General features: G+C 34.3%; 1 protein-coding gene across 6 annotated transcripts in view; it reads left to right on the forward strand.

Annotated features, from left to right (window-relative positions):
• FAM91A1 (family with sequence similarity 91 member A1) overlaps nt 1-14,867 on the forward strand; it is a 53,298-nt gene extending 38,431 nt beyond the window's left edge. For 5 of the 6 annotated variants that reach the window (XM_031947162.1, XM_031947167.1, XM_031947165.1 and 2 more), the window contains 6 exons: nt 645-717; nt 5,477-5,629; nt 7,984-8,088; nt 8,989-9,112; nt 10,072-10,141; nt 11,804-14,867. In XM_031947162.1, coding sequence (XP_031803022.1) covers nt 645-717; nt 5,477-5,629; nt 7,984-8,088; nt 8,989-9,112; nt 10,072-10,141; nt 11,804-11,989 — 711 coding nt within the window. In that variant the 3' untranslated portion in view covers nt 11,990-14,867. The remainder of the gene's footprint in view (nt 1-644; nt 718-5,476; nt 5,630-7,983; nt 8,089-8,988; nt 9,113-10,071; nt 10,142-11,803) is intronic. The other variant, XM_031947163.1, reaches the window with a different exon arrangement.
• The last annotated feature ends 8,151 nt before the right edge of the window (nt 14,868-23,018 follow it).

The following is a 23,018-nucleotide window of genomic DNA, read 5'->3' on the forward strand; positions in this document are numbered from 1 at the left end:
ATTAATGTGCCCAGTATCGTATTATGGCAGTTGTGGTACCATGGAAAGAATGTTGGCCATATGATCCAGGTGCCTTAACTTTTCTGAGCCTCAGTGTCTTTATCTGTAAATTAGAATGAGAATGATGTCTAGAATACTTTCCTCACTGGATTGCTGTGAAGATCAAATTAAGGTCATTTATGTATAATATTTTGTAAATGTTTAGAATTTTACAATTTGATTCAATTCAAATGGAATACAAGGCATTTTGCTGCTGGTAATGTCAAGATAAAAAAAAAGATGCAATCTTTCTTCCTAAGAAACCAAATGGATGAATGAGATACCATTTGTGATTAAGGGGGAAAAAAGAGATCTGAGGTATTCTTTGAATATGTAAAAAGGGAGAGAAGGTAGCAATAGAAAAACCACTTTGTCTGGAGTCAGAGATCCTGGATTCACATCCTGCCTCTGATCCTACTTATGTTACTGTGAACAAGTCAGTTCGCCTGTGGGGGCATCAGTTACTTCATGTTTATAGTGGGCAAAAGGGAGAGGTGAGCTACATATGGCTTTGGAGCTGTCTGATCTTCAGCTCCAGACATCAACATGATCAGGGATAGATTTTTAATATGTACCTTTGACCTTTTTTATTTGTTGGTATTTAGGGCCATGGCATGCATGGAATGGGTGAAATCATGCATATACCTTTCCCATTTGATGAATTGGAACTGCAAGGAGGTAATTCAACTCAGCAAATATTTATTAAGCTCCTGTTTGCAAGGCATTGAGCTAGGGACTGGGTAATTTTTTAGTTTTGAATTGTTCAATCATTACATGACATTCACTGTAAAAAATGGAGCAAAACAGTTTTTCTATTAGGAAAAATGAGTTCTCAAGTTTAGATTCTTATCTTGCTGCTTTTAGAAAAGAGAAGGTATAGTGACACCCTAATTGTGTATTTAAATAACAGGGAATGTCTCTAGTTCTTTCTACCATGCTTTATTGTGTTATGGCTATGTCTGTATACCATTCTGTTCCCCTCTTCAGAATATTGTAGTTTGTTAGTATGCTTCTTTAAAATAAAGTACTCAGAATTTAACACAGCACTCCAATGTCGTTTGGGGAAGAACTTTTAAATAACTTTGCTCCAGATACTGCCCTTAATATTATATTATCTTTTGACTCATATTATTCCAGTATTTGACTAAAATCTTTAGGCTTCTTTGCATATGAATCAAGTCATGTCTCCACCCTCCTTTATTTGCATAGATAATAAAACAACAACTTTTTAATTATCCTTAGGAGACATCATTTTGTGTTGATGTTGAACTCAAAATAGAAGTGGATCCAAGTGGGCAGCTTATTGACTTAGTAAACCACAAATTAGTAATATCTCTGTTGTATTGAGTTTTTGTTTTGTTGAACATTACATAATTATAGTTTTTTTCTGATTCTGTTGCGTTAAAGTTTTGTAGGTTACTGGTTTGACATGTTTTAGACTAGACCATTGTAGAACCTTTGAAGTCATTCAAAAATCTTGATTCTGTCATCCAACATATTAATTACTGTCATCCTAACTTTGTGTTTTATGGAGAGTTGATAAATGTTCTTTCTATGTCTTCATCCAAGTCATTAAGGAAAATGTTAAGTCATTCAGTGTTGAAACAGAGCTCTGGGGCACACTACTATAGACTTGCAGGTTGGTACTGATCAGTAATCAATACACTTTGAATACTGTGGGGTCAGTTGTCAATGATCAACTATGAGTTAATGAAACTGTAATTATCCAGTTCATATCATGCTGTCTTGGCTATAAATATATCATCAGAAGCTTTGTAAGATGCAAACGTGTAGACATTTGTAGACTTTGTTAGATGCAAATGTGTAGACACATATATGTAGATATATATGTGCAAATTTATAGACATATAAATATATGTGTATGTATGTATACACTATACATTATATGGTGACATACATTTTATAAAAACATGCATACATGCACTATATATATAGTGCATGTGTATTTAAGTAGGGAAGATAACTCTAAAAATCATTCAGAAACACTACTTTTTTGATAAAGCATTTATGTTCACAATATTAACTTTTAGTAAAAACTAGACTTTCAGCTAGCTCACTTTAAACATTACCGCTGGTATGCTGCAATAATTCTCTATCTTTAGTTAGAAAATAAACCTTTCTTATTAACCGTATTTGGAAACTTGGCATAATTGATTTATTTGTATATGTTTGACACTGCAGTATTCCCTTTCAGAAAATGTTAGGCTTTAGAATAATGTAAAAGAATTCTTGGTGGGGTTTGATTTTGTTATTTTTTCACTCTTTGTCTAAGACTTGCTTTTTTCTACTTTTATTATGTCATAGAAATCATTTCTGTATCATGAATTATTTTAGGGCAGTAATTGTTGTGAATTCATACTTTTCTACGTTAGAAGTCTTATCTCTTTCCCTTTTCCTGTCCCTTAATCCTGACCTCACAAATAGATAATGAGATAGAAGAAATTAATTTGAATATATGGATATCTTTTTTTTTCCCCTAGATGTAAAAATGATAGTAATAAATTGTAGAAATTTGGAGAAATTGGGCTTCTAATAAATACACCTTAAAAGTGTATAGGCCTTTGCTGTTGTGGATACTCAGTAAAAGTACTAGGAGGTTTTCTAAAAGAAACTCACCACGTTCTCTTCCTTTTCAACTTTGGGTCCTACTTATTGTCCATCTGTCTTGTCTGTCTCAGGTAATCAGTCATATTCTCTTTCTCTACCCTCTCTTTCTCCTCCTCTCTCCCTCTTTCTCCTTTGACAGTTTTTTAGGATATCCATTTAAGTACATGTTGAAATTTGAGCAATAGACATTCTTCATCCATTTGCTCTATAATTTATAGGGTAAATTACTTTGAGTAAATACAGATGTTTTCCAGGAGGTTCTGCAGTATTGTAAGGCTTGATACAATTAACGTACTTCTATCCACAAACTGGAGTATGCACAAGAGAGCCCTTTTCAACCTTGAGTCTGCACTGGATCTTTGCCAGTATAATGGTAGATGCTTCTGGGCTAGTAAATGTCTTCCTGTTTTTTTTTTTGTTTTTTTTTTTTTAATTAGAACGTGATCAGGCTGTGTTATTTTTGAATCTTGAGTCATTTTAATCTGTGGATGGGAGCTTTTTTTTAAATCAACAAGCAATAAACACAATGGATAAGCACAATAGAACTTTGTGGTTCTGAGATGGTAAAAGATGAGGTTCATTGTTGAACATCATTTGCAATAGTCTTCTTGGTCCCCAGGAACATCTTCAATTTGTGAATAGATGTTCCTTGTGAAGTCTTTATATAGATCGGAGAAGAAGTATAAAGGTTGGTAGATGTTTTTCTCTGGAACTTTTTTTTTTTAATTAAATAATCAAGGGCCTGAAATGTTGGCTATCTGCCTTCATATCCGCCTCTTGTTTAGCTCCTAAAATGCCTTCACAATTGAATTCTTTCCACTATTGTTCTTTACATATATTTGATTCAGTCAACTACTTTTGACCTTGAGTCTAATTAATGTCATTCCTACTTGTTCTGTAAGCATCCCAGGTACTGTGGGGTGAAATGAAGATTTAAGTGTGATGGTCCCATTATCCTTGGTGGAAAAAGCAGTTTTTTTGTAATTGCTTTTGTAGATCTTTTCCGTTTTTCTTCCATTTGTCATCCTGTCCCCGTTTTCATCCTTCAATGCATTTAGGATGACTTTGCTTATTTGGATATCTTTCCAAATTTTTTTTTTGACTGCTTTTATCTTCTCTTGCTTTTCTTCTATGTTTTCAGATGATATTATTTGTAATCACCCATTCCTTTTAATATTTATAAATGAGTTTTTATTCTAATACGTCACCATTGATAGCTCTCTCTTTTTTACAGGTAAGTCAGTGTTTGCTGATCATGAAGCTTTTAGGGCTCTTTTGATCTCATTGTTGTAATAATTAATTTACATTAGTTTGCCTTTTGGATGAAGTTATTACAGTTGTTGATGTTATTCTAATTTCCATTCTTCATTTTTGATTTTTAGTAGTTTGCTTCAGTAATTCCATACTGATTTTCTTGTGTGCCATACTCTTGTCTCATTGATATTCTTTCTTCTTGTTGAGTATCCATGCTTATCTTTTCTCTGATGAGTAGATGACCTGACTTTATGCACACAAGAGTGCTGAATCAGAAGTAATTCCTGACTCAGCAATAAATCTTTTCTTAACCTGTTAGGGGCTGATGATACATTTCTTCTTTTGGTGCTTGCCTTGTCCAGTGCCTGGCAACTCTTTTTGAAGAAAACGTACATATTTTTCCCTGCATGTTTCACCCACCTCTATCATTTATTTCTCATAAACCCGTATTTTCCACATATATTTTTCCTAATCTTCACCTTTTCATTGAAGACATCAAGGAGCCTGTCATAAGGGGTCCTAAACTATGTAGTTTTTTAAATAATGAATTGGAAGAAGACATCAAAAATATTTAAAAAAAAACATTATTAAGGGCCTTCTATGTGCAAGGCTCTGGCCTAGCCATGGAGAATACTAAGACAAAAATGAAAGAGGCTTTCCCCTCAGTAAACTTCAAGTGTGTGTGTGTGTGTGTGTGTGTGTGTGTGTGTGTGTGTGTGTGTACACTTGCATAAAGCCTTACATAAAGATAATTAAAAAGAGAATTAAATTTCAGGAGCATTAAGTTGGAGGTGCAGTAGGAGTAGAGATCAGGAAAAGTCTCTTATAAGTTGTGATACTTGAACTGTTTTCAAGATGTGTTTGCTAAATCTACAAATGATACCAAGATGCTAAGGAGGATTGGTAATAAATATGTTGGATGACAGGTTTACAAACATGTTTCAGTGGTTAGTAGCATAGAATACAGTTGAAAAAGTATGGTAATAAGAATTAGGAACTTTGGTTTTAGTTTCCGTCCTGCTGTGTGACATTGGGCAAGTCATTCTTGGCTTTAATGTTCTCATCTGTAAAATGAGTACTTTGGATTCTATAACCTTGAAGTTCTAAAATCTTATGTCCTTTGATTCCTCTTCCTCTTCTTCTAGATAGTGTGTTCACCCATTAAAGCATTGTAATAGATTTATAACTATCAAGAAGCTCCAAATAAGAATGTTCTGTCCGTGTTGAGTGAGATTAGCATTAGGTAAACACTTGTCCCTGACCTAAAAGTCAGCAAAGTTGGTACAGATGTTGCAGCTTCTCTTAGATGCCAGATAAATGCTTGGTCACTAAGAGAAAGCATTTATCTTTTGGAATAGTAGCAAATAAGTGTGAAATTGTTGTGATGAATCTGGCTGATGTATATAAAAAATCCAAAAGATTACATTGCTAATAACTTGAATAAGAGGAAAGTACTCTCCCATCTGGGATATGTATACTTGTGATAAGGTCTACAAAGTTTTTTGTAAGCTGTCGTATAAATGTTAGCTATTCTTATATTACTTTCTGTTCTTAGAATTGACTCGAGCCAATCTGGGTGTTCACAAAGCACTGCAGACATTACGGGAGAAAGTGGACTTAGAGCACCTTTGTGGCTATGTCACCATGTTGAATGCTTCTAGTCGCCATGCTGCCAGCAGAAAACTTAGTGATGCGTCTGATGAAAAAGGTTAACTATTTATCAATTTATTTTTGAGTTGGAAGCTCTTATTTTTAGTTTAGCACCTTTTTTAGTTAGAGGATAAAAATATTGCTTATTTGAATAAATATTCAAATATAAATTATATTGAATTTGAATATATATATTCAAATATAAAATTATCCTCCAAATGAGGCAACATTACCTAAGGTTGTATAGCTAACTGAGCATTAAAGCTAGGGTTAAATGTTAAAATTATTAAGTTCTAGTCCTTGAATGTAATTGTGTTGCCACCATACTTGATATGACTTATAAATCTAGAGGCCAAGGTGATTAATTATTTCAAAAGAAAATAAGAATTGTTTCAGTTTCTTAAACATAGATTTGTATTCTTTGATCATAATCTATTTGTATATTAATGGTAATTATTTTCACAATAGCAAAATATTAAAAAAAAAAAAAAAAAAGTCAACTAAATAGAGCCAGGTTTGCCTTATAAGTGGGCTCCTAGCTTTTAGTGCCTTGAATATTCTGGGTTCTGGTTTTTGCTTTTGCTTTTGTGCCAGAAACCTTCACAGAAAAAAAGATTGAGCACATGACTATCTCTGTATGTCCCTGGTTTTGAGTTTTAGTACCTGTCACTAAAAGAAAGACTTCTAGTGTGGAATATTGGCAGATGTCCCACTATTAGGCTTATGTAAGAGAACAAAAAGCCTAAGAAAATTGATAAATGATACATACTTTGGTCCTGAACTGTCTGCTTTTTCCTCTTGGCAGTTAGAATTGTTTATTAAAAGAATTAGTGAGAGTAAAAAATAGTTTTTACTTTTCTTCTTTATAAAGTAACCCTATTATAAAAAAATGCTTCTGAGATTTTAAAATGCAGTTACCAATTGTATGTTAAAACTGAATCTTTGTATATTTAAGTTGCTCTTTTGTTGACTGTAGGTTATTCTTTTGAACAAAACCATATAGAAAACTGTACATTGGAAGAGATTGCAAATGGAGACTCTCCATCTGGTTTGTCTATTGTGTGTTCTGCATCTTAACAATGGTTTCTTTCTTTTTTCTCCTTTTTCCATCTTTTTCTTTATAGCTTGCCGTCATCTCAGGTAGTCCTAAAATTCTAGAGTAGTTGTTCCCAGCCTTAGAGTAGGACCTCTGAGCAGTTGAAACAGTTATTATCAGGGGACTGTGAATCCATCCATGTACCAAGCATTGTCATTTTGATCTTTAGCTCTAACAGTATGGACAGTATGTAACTCTAGAATGAATAACAGTGGTGTCTCTCTCTGTCTCTCTGTCTCTCTCTCTCACACACACACACACATACACACATTAAATATGCAGATGTTATTGCAATTCCAAAATAAAAATTTAAAAGCAACACTGACTTCTTGGCTAATTTTTATTGTCACGTGTTTTCTCAGTCCCATATGCAACCTATTGCCAAGTCCTGTTGTTTTTATCTCGGTGCCATCTCTCATATACCCCTTTGACACAGCACCCTGGGGCAGGCTGTGATCAACTCATGCTTAGACTATTATAATAGCCTGCTAGTGTGTCCTTCCTGCTGAAGTCTCCCTTCACTCAGATATTAAATTGATCTTTTAAAATGCAGGTCTGACCTATTGTGAATACTGCAGTAGTTACCAGTTATCTTAAGATTAAACTTAAATATTGTTTTGGCTTTCAAAACTCTTCTATTCACTTTCTATCGTTTCAGTTTTCTTAGTCCTCTTCCCTACCACATACTTTGTGATCCAGTGACAGTGGCTTCCATGTATCAGACACCCTGTCTCCCATTTCTGTACATTTTCACTGGCTGGACTCTATATCTGATATATTCTCCCTGTTCTGCTTCCTGGCTCCCCTTTCTTCTTTCAAGTACTGGCTAAAGTTGATGATCTCTAATTTATCCTGTGCTTATTTTGTTTTTACCTAGCTTTTTCTTGTTATCTTCCCTTTAAGACTGTGAGCTTCTTGAGGGAAGGCATTGTCTTGTCTCTCTAATCACAGCACTATCACAGCAGTATTACAATGCTTGATACATAGTAGGAGTTTAATAAATACTTGTTGATTTGACTTAACTAATTTCATGTGGAAGTCCACACAATTTTTTTTTTTTATATTAAAAGAGAGGTCTTCATACTCAAGAGACTGAGAAACATTACCTGAGACCATCAGCTCATTTCACTTTCTTAGCTAGCCCAGCTACAGTGTGTCCTTTTTAAGTGTTATTTTATGTACATTAAAAAACAATGCCAAAAAAACCTGTTGCTTAACGTCATTTTTTTATGAAGTATGAAGACTGATTTTTGGAGCACTTGGATTGAGTGTCTGAATGTGAATGTCATGTAAATATCTTTAATTATCTTTATTAGGTGAACCTGATTTGGCTTCAGGATCTGATGTAAATGGAAGTACAGAATCATTTGAAATGGTCATTGAGGAGACTGTAGATTCGACAACAAAGCAAAATATTGATGGTAAAATTATTAGAATTTTGAGAGACTATTAAATGTTGTAAGTCACTATTTTTAATTTCCCCATTAAGCTTTGTTCGTTGAGATGTGTCCATCATGAACTTTTGGGGGGGAAAAAAAAACCTGTTCAAAATCCTATTCATATTTTATCCTATCAGTTGCATAATTAAAGGGTTATAAAAGTGTAGCCCCAAAGTTCTTCTTTCAATTTTTTCATTTCATTTTTAAAAAGACTTCTTTTCTAATACATCCTTTTGCATTTCTATAACCCTCTCATCCATCCATTTCTCTTTTCTCACGTAGCTACTGCTGTCATCACTCTTCATCTGGACTTTTACAATAGACTCCTCATTGCTATTCTCTCTCTCCAGTCTATCCTCTATCTACCTGCTAAATTAATATTACCAAGAATAAATTGGTAGTTTATATCACTCTCTGCTCAAATCTGCAAGTCTTTAGATCTCCACAATTTGACTCTCATTCAGCCTTATTGCATATTACTCCCTTTCATGAATTTTCATTCTGGCCATCACAGAGTACTTGCAGTTTTCTAGACTTAGTGTTCTAGCTTTTGACTTCTTTGTAAAAGGCATCTTCAGTGCTTGGAACCTGCTTTATCCTTACCTTTGTTTTTCAGAATTCTTTTAGCCTTTCCTGATTGTCCTCTGCCCCAGTTGTATTTCCTTAGCTATATTTATTTATTTTCCCCAATAAAATGTAAATTTCTTGAAGCCAGGTGTTAGGATATTTGTATCTGTTTGTCCCCAGTGCCTGGGTGCTTTGTAAAATATTTGTCAAGTTAAAAACTCTAAAGGGTTTTAAAATTGGCAAACATTTTATTTAATTTGAGTTTCATTTTAATGATTTTGAAGGTTTTAAAATAATGTGTATTTTCTTTTATAGTAGCTACAACAGAAGTTGAATGGGTTCCTCTTGAGTTATGCTTTGGAATTCCACTATTTAGTTCTGAATTGAATCGCAAAGTCTGTAGGAAAATTGCTACACATGGACTTTGTAGGAAAGAAAGGTGAGGGTTTGTGGTATTGATTTGTATTTCTTCAATCCTGGATTCCTACTTTCTTGAAGACAGAGATTTAACAGTGTCTAAGATATCTTTTTCTCTATTTTCCCTACTTCCATCTCCTTACTGCACCCCCACCAGTTTTCTGTAGCACTATTATAACAGTCAGTATTCAGTACATATTGATTTGGTGTGATATCCTATTCTATCTTTAGGACATAAATCTTTTCTAACTTCTTTACTTCATTTTTTCCTAAGTTGAACTAGAATTATAAGGCAAAAATTATATTTGGGAACAAATTTTTTAAAGATTGGTATTCCTTTTTATTTACTTTCTTATTTTCTTTAAGATATGTTTACTGAATATAGCTATCAGAGCAAATTAAAATTCTGAGAGAACAAACAATACTAACATTCCATAAAGTAAAATAATGTACATGAGTGTTTTTAAAAGGAAAAAAATGTTATGCAGAAGAAAATTGCAGATTGTCATTATAATTAGCATTTAGTTATATTGATAATAACAAACTGCATATTTGGGAAAATAACAAGTGTTCAGGTGTAGGCTAATTCTTCCAGCTCTTCAGAATTATTGTTTTGAATTTTGGGGAATATTTTAAATGTAGTTAATTGTCTGACTCTCAAAATACTTGTTATTTAAAAAACAAAAAAAAATTCAATTTTATTTCTATTAGCATAATAGAGGATATAAATGTTTTGTCAAATTTCTTTTTGAGGTCAGGTTTTTTATTTTACTTATTGTAAATAATTTAATATTGGCTCTTTTTATAAAATATAACTTTCCAAACTTTTGATCCCTTTTATTGAGTTATGTAACATTTTCATCAAGTAATACTTTGGGGTACCATCTAGTGGAAGCACCAATCAAAATGGCAATTTATATTAGAAAATATTAATGCTTTTTTAAAAAAATTTTATTTTTGCCCTTTTTTTTTCTTTTTCAGCCTTCAAAAACTCTTACATTCCAGTAGAAAACTCTCTCTCCACGTCCTTAATTTTGTTCATTCATTCCAGGTAAAAAAACCAAAACAAAACAAAAAGCTCACAAAAAAGTAGAATTTAAAAAAAAAAAAAGTCTGGCATTTAAGTCATTAAATTTGTGTTGGTATAATTTGTACAAGAAGATAATTTTAAATAGGAATGCTTTTAAAATGTCTGTGTCTAACATTACTAAATAATTTATACCATGGAGAGTAATTACAAACTATGGTTTAATGCCTGATGTACTTATTGTCTAGATGACTGTTTTCTTGATATGGGAACCAACTAACTAGAGTAAAAGTTAGGTGATACTTTTAGCAGTTATTTGATTCTTTCACAAGGAATCTCTGCAGTGTCCTAGAAGGAATTCATGTACCTTCTAAAAATACCTAAATTGCACTAACATAGAATACTTTTCTAGAATATATAATGACACTTTCATTTTGTAGTTTTGTAGCTATTTTTATTTGTGACAATTTCTTGTGGAGTATAATCTTTCCTATTTTAATAGCGCTATATTATTGACTTTTGTTTAACTTTGATAATCTATTTTCTTTTTGTAGTACTTCTTCACAAATGATACTGTGAGGTGAATGAAATCTAACATGTAGTGGTCATTAGACTTTCTGATATTTTAACTTTGGTAGTAAAATACTTTTGTAGCACACTGGTATCAGATTCAAACAGAAATGCATACTGACTTGGAAAAGCCACCAATTAGCATTTTCCATGTTGTATTTTTATTTGTTAAACATCTCCCAATTACATTTTAATCTGGTTCCTTCAGTTTGACACCTCTGGTTTGACAGCATATGAACAACGAGGTAATGTCTAGATGGAGGTAATCTAAATCTGTTTTTTGAAATAGCTTGAGTCTTAGCCCTGTCATATTTTATCTGTGTGATTATGGGCAAGTCACACTTAGCATCTCTGATGCCGAATTTCCTATTCTGTAAAACTTGCAGTATTTACTTTTAGGGTTATTGTGAGGAAAATGTTTTATGAACCTATAAATCCTTATAAAGATGCACTTATTCATATTAAATAGGACTGAGGGGTGGAATTAAAAGGGTGAGCAGATTTCAACTCAGTGTAAAGAAAAATTTCCTAAAAAATTTCCATAAGTGGAATGGTTGTATATGAGATAGTCATTTTCCTTTGAAATATTCAAGCAGAAGTTGTTTGAGACAGTTAAATTTGTCAAAACAGTTGATCATATGTCAGGGATATTGTAGAAGGTGTTCTTATTCCATTACGGGTAGAACTAGATGATCTTTTTGCTCTGTGTGCCCCTCATGCCTGGAATGCCTTCCCCACAAACTGTCTTTTCCATGAGCCTTTTCTTAACCCCACCACATCTGCCCCTTTCTCCCTAATGATGTTAGATTTGATTTGCATTTATTCTGCATATGTTGTCTTTCCAAAAGGATGAAATCTTCTTGAGGACAGGAATTGTTTCTTTTTTTGTCTTTGTAAACTCAGTATCTCATGCAATGCCTGGCACTTAGCAAACCCCAAAATATGATTGCTTATTGGTTGATTAACTTTTGAGGTTAATGTTGAAATTCTGTGAAGTTCAAGTTCTTTGAGCCAGAAGGAATAGCATATTTTTACACTTGGTTAAAAATGTTCTGCATGTAGTATTGTTTGCAAATTAATATTTTCTCTTTTTTGATTTTTTTTTTTTTTTTTTAGGAAGGGATTTCAACTCTGGACTTACACACTGAGGCCAGTTTTTCAAGTATGTTTTCACAGCCTCCTTGTGCTGAATTGGGTGTTCCACTTCCTGCGAAGAACTTAATATTTAAAGATGGCATTTTATCTGAGTGGAATGGACGGTCACCTTCCTCAGTACTTATTGCAAATGTTAATTTGCAATAGTTCATACATACCATTTTTGTTCACACTTACTGCCTTTTTTTCTTTCTTACAGTTAATTTCTAGTGCCAACCACTAAGAAGTATACTGCTGCTGCAGAACAATGTATGCTAAAGTGGTATTAAAAGTGTTTGTGTTGCAGTTTGTGGGGAAATATTTGCACTGTCTGGAGTCTTACTCATTACTGCATATCCTGCTGCAACAGAGAGTTTTTTAGCAGTCAGCACTGTATTTTTACCTAGAGACAATCTGCATTTCTTTTATAAACCTAAGGATATCCTTTCTAGGCTTTATGATGATTGTTAAATTTATAAGTGGTCACCACAGATAATTGCAATAGTAATTTTATATGTTAGTTACTCAAACATGAATCCTGTTTAATTTTATATTTTATTATCTGTACTTTTTTGGGGTAATGGAAAGAGATTTAATTTTTCCACTGAAGAGGTTTCCTGGCCCTTAAAATAGTAAAATGCAAAAAGCAACCAAAAACCCAGTAAAATCCAGTGTTGTGTCATGATATGAGGGGGGGTGTTATAAACTGTAACAGTTGTCTTTTAATTATGTATATCTGTTGGATGGTGTTGAAAGTATATAAATCAGCATAGTCAAAAATAATTTGATCTTGTTTTTATAAGGTCTTAACTCTTGAAACATCAAGATTCATTGATGCCTCATGAGAAACTTTGAAAAGCATTCTACATATAAACAATGTGATTTTACATATGAAAGCTTCATTATCCCTATCTTTATTTTTATCAGATGTTTCTACAAAAAGTGACCTTGTTTGGTTGTTACTATTACTGCCCATTTAAATTTTTTAATTGAGTTTAATTGAATAACCTTCATTTATAACCACAAGACTGATTTATATGGAAACAGATTTCTTATTTACAAACCAAAGATTGGGTGCTTTATGTTCAAATAAACATCAGGGAATAAACATCAGGGAACTGTAAGAGTTGGCTGTTAGGAAAAAAAGTATGATAAATTATTCAACTGAATTAACAGTTGTCCCATTTCATCTTATGTAATCTAGTTTCCTGTAAGTGGGCCTGGGGTAAAAAAGATAAAGGGAAACAGAATGTTGTTTCAAAGTTTTTCTTGAGTTATCAGTTCTTGTAGTATGACAAATATTAACTCGATTAATTGGAGTACTACTTCAATAATTCACTTTTACATTTATCAAGTACCTTCCTTAAAGAATTTTGGGCAGTGTTATTGTTTAATTTAGATTTATCTGTATGATGATTGCTTTGCCAGTTTTAACAAACGTCCTGGTAAAACTGCATATATGGAAAACATTTAAATTTGGGGGACGGTTGTAATGTAAAGATTTCTGTTGATACTTTTTTTTTTCCTCATTCTATAAGGAACAGTTATTTGTGTGTTTAATCTGGTAATATATGTCTTTCCTAAAACTGTAATCATAACCATACCTTCAGTACTGTGTGCTCACAATATTATTGAAAAACTTGGACCAAGAACCTGGTGCAGCGAGTTGCTGGAAAGCGTTCATGGTAAATGTGATAACATTTTGTTTTCTGCTGTAGTAGGAACCAAGTGTGTGTTAAACATATGTATAAAAAAAGGAAAAAATAATGCATACTAATAGTGAAATGATTAAACTGTGAATCACACACTAATTTCTCACATAACTGTTAATGTACATTCCTTTTTCTGTAAATGTATAACTTGCAGTTTCTCAACTGAGTCCAAGTACTTAATTTGATCAGTGCTGCTTTTTATTCTAACATTTTTCTTATCTGGTTTGTTTTTTTTACTAACTGTAGGTAGTTATTTATTCTGCAGATATTAGTACTTTAGGCCTACTATGATATCTGCATTAATAAAGGATTGAATTTTTTTTTTGTTGGCAGTAAATCCAGTTTTTCATAAATTTGTAACAAAGTATGGGAATGATTTTCTGCCTTATTTCCTTTCCAAGAGAATGGAGGGGAAAATGGAATAAAATAGTGATCATGCATTTTAGGAAAAATGATTGAAAAAAACTTGTGTTCAACTCTGATTTTTGGTTTCTGCCGTTGAAAAGGAAAAAAGGAATCCATTGATGTACAGTTTGGCAGAGCTTCCATACTGTAAGCATATTCAGTGTTGTAAACAAATGTAAAATGCTGCTGTTTTCAGATTGTGTTTTACAAATTTAGTTTTATTTCATTATAATTGTATATATGATTATAAAAGAAACATACATTATCTTATGTAAAGATACATCTCTTCATTTAAAGCTGGCAATTCAATGAAACTTTTAAAAAATACACTTGTTACCTAATTAATGGGTGACTACCAAAGAGAAGGATCATTAAAGATTTTTAACTCAATTTTGTTGCTGTTTGATATGATTCCAATTGGCTTTGTTGCTTTTTATAATTGTCTTTTAAGTGTGACTTAGGCAGAGGCAAGACTTTGAAAACCAAAAAAGGTGGGGGAAGGGAGGAGAACTTATAAAATGGCATATTGATGTTATAGTAAGTAGAGCCATTTAAAGTATGCAGTAGTTCCTGCCCCTTTTAATGTGTTCAAATAATTTCATGTTTATTTTTCTTCAGGAATAGTATAGCTGACCTGCTCAATACTTTTAGTTGGAATTATTTTAAGCATTTAGAATTGAGTTTTGCCATTTTTCATACTGGTATATTCCCTGAGGGCTTCAGTCTCCCCCCCAATTCCCTCCTTGTTTAGTTTTTCAAAAACAGTTTGTATTTAAAAGGTTTTAAAGTACCAAAATTGTAATTGAGTACAATGGATTGTTTTCTGGTATGATGTTGTTAATAGTACACAATGAAATGTACAAAACCTTGTGTTCAATTTGATGATTGGCACATGTAACAAATGTTTACAATAAACTATTACTGATCAAGATAGTGGAATGATTTTCAATTTTAAATGTTTGCTATAAGTACAGAAATTATGTAGTACAGTGAAATTTTAATAATTAGAACAATTGGGAAATTAAAAAAAATAAAAAATTTAGACATGTACATACTACTTAAATGTTTACTATCTAAATAAGAAGCCAATAAGGACATTATTTCTCTAATACAGATTTTTGTAAATGGGGAACACTTAATTACAAACTGATATACAAAATACATAAATTCTGTTTTGTTATAAATAGCTGCAAGTCTGAGTTATAAAGTATCTCAAATCATTTGTTCTTTTGGACTTATTCTGTAGTAGTCAAAACTTTATTCTCACTTTTTTTGTCAGACTTTGACTTTTATGATGCTTTAAATTATTAAGCTTCTTAACATAGTGTTGATCACTTAATGGTATTATTCTGCTTATACCCAGAAACTTTTAGCAAAAGCTTTCAGCAATTCCCAACTGCCAGGAACTATAGCAGAAGGAAGGTTAGAAAATGGATTGTCATTCTTGTAGGGAAGTAGCTTTCTAAAAACATTTCCTAGTTGAGGATTGTCTAAAAGAATTGGTTAGTAAACTTGTATTATTCCCTATAGAGGAGAAATTAACTAATCACAACATTTCTTTCAGTGGCAAATATTTTACTTTCTAGTTATAGGAGATCAGGTCAGTTTTGCTTGATAATTTCTTGAAAGATGCTGTCCTGCCCCCTTTTTTTTTTTTCATTGTAGTTTTCAGGTAATTCAATAATTCTTAGATTGTCTCTCCTGGGTCCATTTTCCAGGTGAGTAGTTTTTCCAGTGAAGTATTTTACATTTTCTTCTTCTTCTTCTTCTTTTTTTTTTTTTTTTGGTATTGTTTGACTTATTCTTGATGTCTCATTGAATTATTCGCTTTCATTTGTTCAATTCTAATCTTTAGTGAATTATTTTCTTCAATTAGCTTTTATACTTTCTTTTGCATTTGGCCAATTGAATTGGCAAATGAAAACTATCTCTGCCAAGAAAACTTCAGATGAGGTCACAAAGAGCTGGATGTGACTGAAAAATGACAAAATTAAAAAAGTGGGAAATGTCTTGATTTTTATAGAAAAGAAAGAAAATGGGATTTTCCTAACTATAAAACAGTGAGCTTGACTGATTCTGAGCAAAATTCCAGAATGTTAGTATTAAAATGTTAGATTTGTGAGTATTTAGAAAGGGAAGTCGCAATCATCAAGAGCCAGGCCTAAAGTCAAGAACAGATTGTATCAGACTAACCTCATTTTGCATGTTGACCAGCTGTGACTTAGTTGAAAACATGGATGGATGCTAGATGCTTATCAATATTTATGTCAATGGAATGAAGTTGGGAGGGATACCCAACTTGTTGAATGATTGGATTTATAGCAACCTAGATAGCCAGCACAAGCACCACTATAATACAAATTTAATAGAGATAAGTGTAAAGTGAATTTAAAAAGTGCCTGCTTTTTCTCCAGATCTGAACACCATCTGCTTGTCCTGTGACTGATTTCTTCCCACTGCTTCTTGAAAACGAATTGAGTTAATGGGTTATACTACTTGAGTAACACTGATGTTTTAACAGGAATGTTCTGGAAACGTCAAAATGAATTAATGAACAAGTCTTTGCTCACAGAACTCAATTATGTTTTTGAAGTGGGAGCCTATATGATCTGTTTAAGCATTCATCAGTATCTTATGATACATAGTCTTAGACACAATGGGAAGATGCAGACTGAATGATTATAATAGATTTGCATGAATTCAGTATTTAATTAAAAGACCAGGTGCCTCCTAGAGAAATGCTGCCTTACTCTTCTCTGCCCTTTTCTGCTCCACATTTTTGTCCTGATTTGATTCATTGCCCTATTCCTTTTGCCAAATAATTTAGCGTTACTTTTAGTCAATATGTCAATCAACATAAAGTACTCTCTATGTGCCATGCATTGTGCAAAGGGCTAGGGATACAAAAAGCAGCCAAAAATGATCCTTGTCCCCAAGGAATTTATAATCTAATGGAGATGAGTCAACAGATAAATATAAATACACACATACTCACATACGCTATATTTGGGATGAATAGAAAATAAGAAAACGCACTAAAATTAAGTGAGGTTAGGAAGAGTTCCAGTAAAAGATGGAATTTTAGTTGGTACTTGAAGGAATAAAATAGATTTCTGGGTTCAGGGGAAATCATTTAAAAGTGGGATTAATCAGATCTTCCTGTCCATAATCCTTTTTACATTTAAATAGCTTATGATAATCACTATTAAAAAGTGACTTGGTCAAGATCACTCAGCTAGTAAATACCTGAGGCCTGACTTGAACTCATAAAATTGAGTTTTTCTGATTCCAACCTCAGTGCTCATTAGATTGATTACCAAACTGAAGGTCTACAGATCCATTGTGCTGACTTCATTGTGTGAGACCCAGACAGTGTATTAGTGGCATGCCAGAAAACTGAATTACTTCCATTTGAATTGTCTTAGGAAAGTTTTGAAGATCACCGAGCAAGATAGAAGGGACACTGAGGTCCCTTCTCAAACGAAACTGCCAAGCATTTAGACTCTGGTGCAGAGAATGCAACTCTTTTGGGCTGTCCACATTGTTCTAATGCCCAATGGGTGCTTGTCAAAAAGGCTATATTTTATGGAGGACTCATACAGGGCAAGCACAAGATGGTCAGAGAAAGTGATATAAAGATGCTCCCAAAGTCTCAGAATTGGTTGCATGATATCTAAAGCACTGGCCCAGGACTGCCCAGCACATTGTGCCCTCATTGCAGAAGGTGTTGTGCTCTATGAGCAAAGCAGAATTGAATTGGCTCAGGAAGAACGCGAGATAAGCCAAGTTGAGAGAATCCACCTCAACGTTCCTAGGAACTATGGGTCTGGCCAGGGGCAGAGCATTCTGCCACAGATACATCAAATTAACTCGAACAGTGATGCCGTTCTGGTTCTCTTCAAGAAGGAAAGAAGGACAACGGCCAAACAACTGATAACCATCATTCCCTGGAAGGTGAGAAGCACGTAGGTTATTAGTATAGAGTTCACAAGCCCCAATGAGGTTTGTTGGAAGATAAACTTTGCAGTCAGAAGAGGTCTCAAAAAGACTGTAAATGACACATGAACATTGTCATTTCCATGGGACTCAAACGAAGCTGCCAGTTACTGGGCCTGCAATCCCAGATCCGCTTGGGGGGTGGATGTGGCAAGATGGCAGCACTGCAGTGGGTTAGAGAGTAAGCCTGCAGCACCTGGGCAGCAAGGTGCATATCCCCATGTCTGCTAAGTGTTAGTAATACATCAATTTTCTCATTTCCAGGGATCCTAATGGCTAATGTTTGGCTCAATGCAATGACAAGCATAGATCTGAAAATCTCATCTTACTCTTACTTAGGCTATAGCAATTAGAATGCTATACAAAAACTATATCTACCTATATAGGGTATCTAACTATACCTATATATTGATTTGAGATAAGCATTTTGAAACCTGGTTGTTCTCTGTGTGAAAAATCAGTATTTTGCTATTATATTAGCCAATTATTAATTTGAGATCCAAGATTTTCTCCTTTATTCCCTCAGTTCAGGACCATGTAGAAAAGTCAGTCTCTGAAGGACATTGGAAAACTGCACTTGTAGATTTTTTTTCTTCTCCTACAGGTGGCAGTGTTTCACTTTCAAATTCAAGCTTCAAGTTTCAGAAACTAATCTGCCATCAGGAAAAAGGGAGAGTTTCCTTCAAAACAGCTAAAAAAAAAACAAAAAACAAACCTACTTTGGATAATTTTTTTTTCTTTGTTGTTGTAATTCCTAAGAATGACCTTACTCCTTGTGTAATTCGTATCGTTTACTTGGAGAACTTCTTTGGTGATGAAATGTCAATGTATTACATATTTGTATTTTATATATATATATATATAGTTATGGAATATTATTATAGAAAAGAGCTCTCTATCTAACATATGACACAGCAATGCTTCTAGGCAGGTGCTGAGATGCTTTTTGGAATGATCATGATATTTTATTCATTTGTTCATTCTTCATTACCTTATAGCAAATTCATTGGTGTTGGTGCTCTTTCAGAAAGGCAGTGCTACGGCAGAAAGTACTTCATGAGATGTTGGAGCCAAGAAGAATCATTATCTGATGACCAATCCTTTGCTGATGAGCCTCTAAATACAATCATTTTATAGATTTAGAGCTGGAAAGGACCTGAAAGGCCATCTAATGTAATACTTTAATTTTATAAATGAGGGGCCTAAGGCTTTGAGTGGTTAATGGTTGTACAGGTAATAAGTAATTCAGGATTTGAACTTGAGTCATCTGGGTCCAAAGCCAGTGTATGTCCAGTATGCCATTCTTGTGTCTGAACACACAGCCCTTCTATAATATTCCAAAGAATATATCATGGCTTCATTTGAAAACTTCCAGAGAGGGGGAACCCACTACCTTCCGAAGATATCTTGTCCAATTCTGACTAGCTCTAATAGTTTAGGAAGTTTTTAATTCCAGCATAAAGCTTCCTCTCTGCACTTTTCAATCATTGCTACTAATTATATACTCTAGAGACATGTACAATAAGTCCAATCCCCCTCCCATACAACAGTCCTTTAGATATATGGACTTGGTGATGAGGTTCACAACTAAGCCTTCTCTAGGCAAAGTATTCCTTATAGAGAATAGGCATATATTCCACCATAGGGCCTCAGAGACACGTGTGGCTCAGAGATAGAGATCTAGGCCTGAAATAAGAGGGACAAGTTCAAATTTGACCTCAGACACTTAGCAGCAGTTGATCCTGTTATTTGTTTGCCTGCTTCCTCAGATGGGGTTAGTCATAGCACCCACCTCAAAGGGTGACACGGGATAGAGTGCCCAACTTTGAGTCAGAAAAATTCATTTTCCTGAATTCAAATCCAGCCTCAGACATTTAACCATCCATGTGACTTGGATAAGTCACTCAATCCCATTTGCTTCATTTAACTCATCTGTTAAAATGATCTGGAAAAGAAAAGAGCAAGACATTACAATATCTTAGCCAAGAAAAACTCACAAGGGGGTCACAAAGAGTCAGACATGACTCAGCAACATGAGAGAATATTATATAAAAGTATTTAACAATGCCTGGCAACTAATAGGTGCAATATATTTATTCCTCCTCTCCTTATTATACAACAGTCATAATTGGGGTATCTGGGCCCTGGAAGCCTTTCTATTTTGTTAGGACTTGCATTATACTGATTTAGCCTTAAAAGGCCTTGGTTTACCTCCACTCCACAGTGAGGGAGTATGAAGTGATGATAGTTTAAATTTATTAGTTTTGTATATGTAACATTTGTGCCTTCCCTTCCACTGTGCATGTGAACAATGACTAGAGAGTGTGCCTATAGAAATCCATGAGAGCTCATCCATGTAGGTGTTGTTCGGTTGGTGATGATACAGAATTTGAAGGTGAGGGAGGGAGAAGAAACTTGCATTTCCCTAATTCTGAGGATGCTAGATTTGACTGTCAGATTGTGCTACTTGGGTACAAACATTTGCCTTCATGTTGTTTCAACAGGTCCAAAGATAGATGGGCAGTTCAGATCCGGAGGGAGAAGGTTTACAAGAGAACCAGATCTGGGCAGTGTAGTGACAGGTGTTATGGATCTGAATAGAGAAGAGGCAGACCAGCAAAATTATTATTATTATTATTATTATTTTATTATTGCTGTGGCAATTGGGGTTAAGTGACTTGCCCAGGGTCACACAGCTAGGAAGTATTAAGTATCTTGAGACCAGATTTGAACTCGGGCCCTTCTGACTTCAGGGCTGGTGCTCTATCCATTGGGCCATCTAGCTGCCCCAGCAAAATTAAATTTCATATCAGTATGAGTCCAATTAGTGCAATACTTATTCTAGTTAAAGACTTTTGATCACTGCTAGTCAAAATTGTCTATATATGGTGAATGGATTCGTTGGGCTGATTTAGTTCATGCTTTTTGTTATTTAGTCAAGTCCGACTCTTCATGAACCTATTTTGGGGTTTTCTTGGTAGTAATACTGGAATAGCTTGCCATTTCCTTCTCCAACTCATTTTATAGTTGAGAAAGTGAGGGTGAAGTGACTTTCTCAGAGTCACACAGCTGGTAAGTGTCTGAGACCAGATTTAACTCAGAAAGAGGAGGCTTCCTGATTCTAGGTTTGGCATTCTTATCTAGCTGCCTCAAACTCATGCTTCAGAGAAGATTAATTTTCACTGAAAAACAAAGATGATGTCTTTTTAACAAAATGCCAAGCAGTGATCCATCTCTAATTTATGTGCAACAGGTAGTTAGATAGTGCAGTGGATTGAGAGCTGTACCTGGAGTCACAAAGACCTGAGTTCAAGCCTTAGATATTTGCTAAGTCACTTAATTTATGTCTGCTCCAGTTTCCCCAACTGTAAAATGGGGATCATAATAATAGGGTTGTAGTGAGGATTAAAGTTAGATAAGACAAAGCATTTAGCATAATGCCAGGTAGAAAGTAAGCGCTTTATAAATGCAATTATTATTATTATTATTGACTCAACAGTCCTTCTGGCAGGTATGATCGCTACAATTCTTTGAGATAATTTTGTCAATTATGACCAGTTAGTAAATATTTCGCAACTAAGTTTCTGGAGGGAAAAAATGTACCCACAACACACTTTTAATTTTAATGTTTATTTTCTCTATCACTTTTACTGTCACTTTAGACAGTTCAAGCAATGATTTGTAGTATTTGCATTTTTCTGGGGGTTTAAGTGCTCACAGTGAAAAATTTAATAATGCACTCTATGGATTTCGCTCCAAAATATTCTGAAAAGTCATATGCAAATGAGCCAATGGACCTGGGACTGGTTCTATATCTTTCAATCAGTTCTCTCAATAGATCTATTGAAGGGGCAGTTCCTGAAGATTTTATTCAGGAAATTGGTCCGAGGCTCTCTTCAGCCTTTCATCTGAGAGTGTGTGGCTTTTCAAACTGGTTTTTGTCAGATTTCATCATGCAAATGTTTTTTTTCTGCTCCATTCATCAACCAAGATAACCACATCCAAAAGAAGACAAAGTATAAATGCAATAAAATTAAAGGGGGAAGGGGGAGAGGGGAGAAGCTGCCTCCAGCTTGAAGGGATTAGGATCGGCTTCAAGTGGGGAGTTGGGATATCAAGCATCTGGGGTAGATGGAAGATACATGGAGTGGGAAGTAGAAAGTCCTTAGAGGACCCACCATACTTGCTTTTTAAGGTAGTCTGGTGCAGGGGCTGATTGCCTGCTTCTGGATTTAGTCATTCTGAGTAAAAATTTTCCCTTTCCCTTTCTGTGAGTTATTAATAGAATTAGAAGATACTTTGGGATCCAAAATTGATGACATTATTGTGGCTGTTTGTTTTAAAGATAGCCTTGACTCTCATCCCAGAAGAAGACCTGGGAAGCTGGCTTCCCAGTGGAATCTATTGGAATGGATCACCCAAGGTACTGCTGCAAAGTGGCAGGAACTGTGGGTTTAATTTTCAGATGAAGAAATTAAAGTCACTTCTAGTCATATGAAAAAATGCTCTAAATCACTATTGATTAGAGAAATGCAAATTAAGACAACTCTGAGGTACCACCTCACACCTCTCAGATTGGCTAAGATGACAGGAAAAGATAATGATAAATGTTGGTGGGGATGTGAAAAAACTTGGACACTGATACATTGTTGGTGTAGTTGTGAGCTTATCCAATCATTTTGGAGAGCAATTTGGAACTGTGCCCAAAGGGCTATCAAACTGTGCATATCCTTTGATCCAGCAGTGTTACTACTGGGCTTATACCCCAAAGAGATCTTAAAGGAAGGAAAATGACCCACAGGTGCAAGAATGTTTGTGGCAGCTCTTTTTTGTAGTAGCTAGAAACTGGAAACAGTGATGCCCATCAATTGGAGAATAACTGAATAATTGTGGTATATGAATGTTATGGAATATTATTGTTCTATAAGAAACGATCAGGAGGATGATTTCAGAAAGGCCTGGAGAGACTTAGATGAACTGATGCTGAGTGAAATGAGCAGGACCAGAAGATCATTATACATGGCAACAAGGTTAATGGACTTGACTCTTCAACAATGAGATGATTCAGCCAGTTCCAATAGACT

This window comes from Sarcophilus harrisii, chromosome 1 (assembly GCF_902635505.1).
Source record: "Sarcophilus harrisii chromosome 1, mSarHar1.11, whole genome shotgun sequence".
Classification (NCBI taxonomy): domain Eukaryota; kingdom Metazoa; phylum Chordata; class Mammalia; order Dasyuromorphia; family Dasyuridae; genus Sarcophilus; species Sarcophilus harrisii.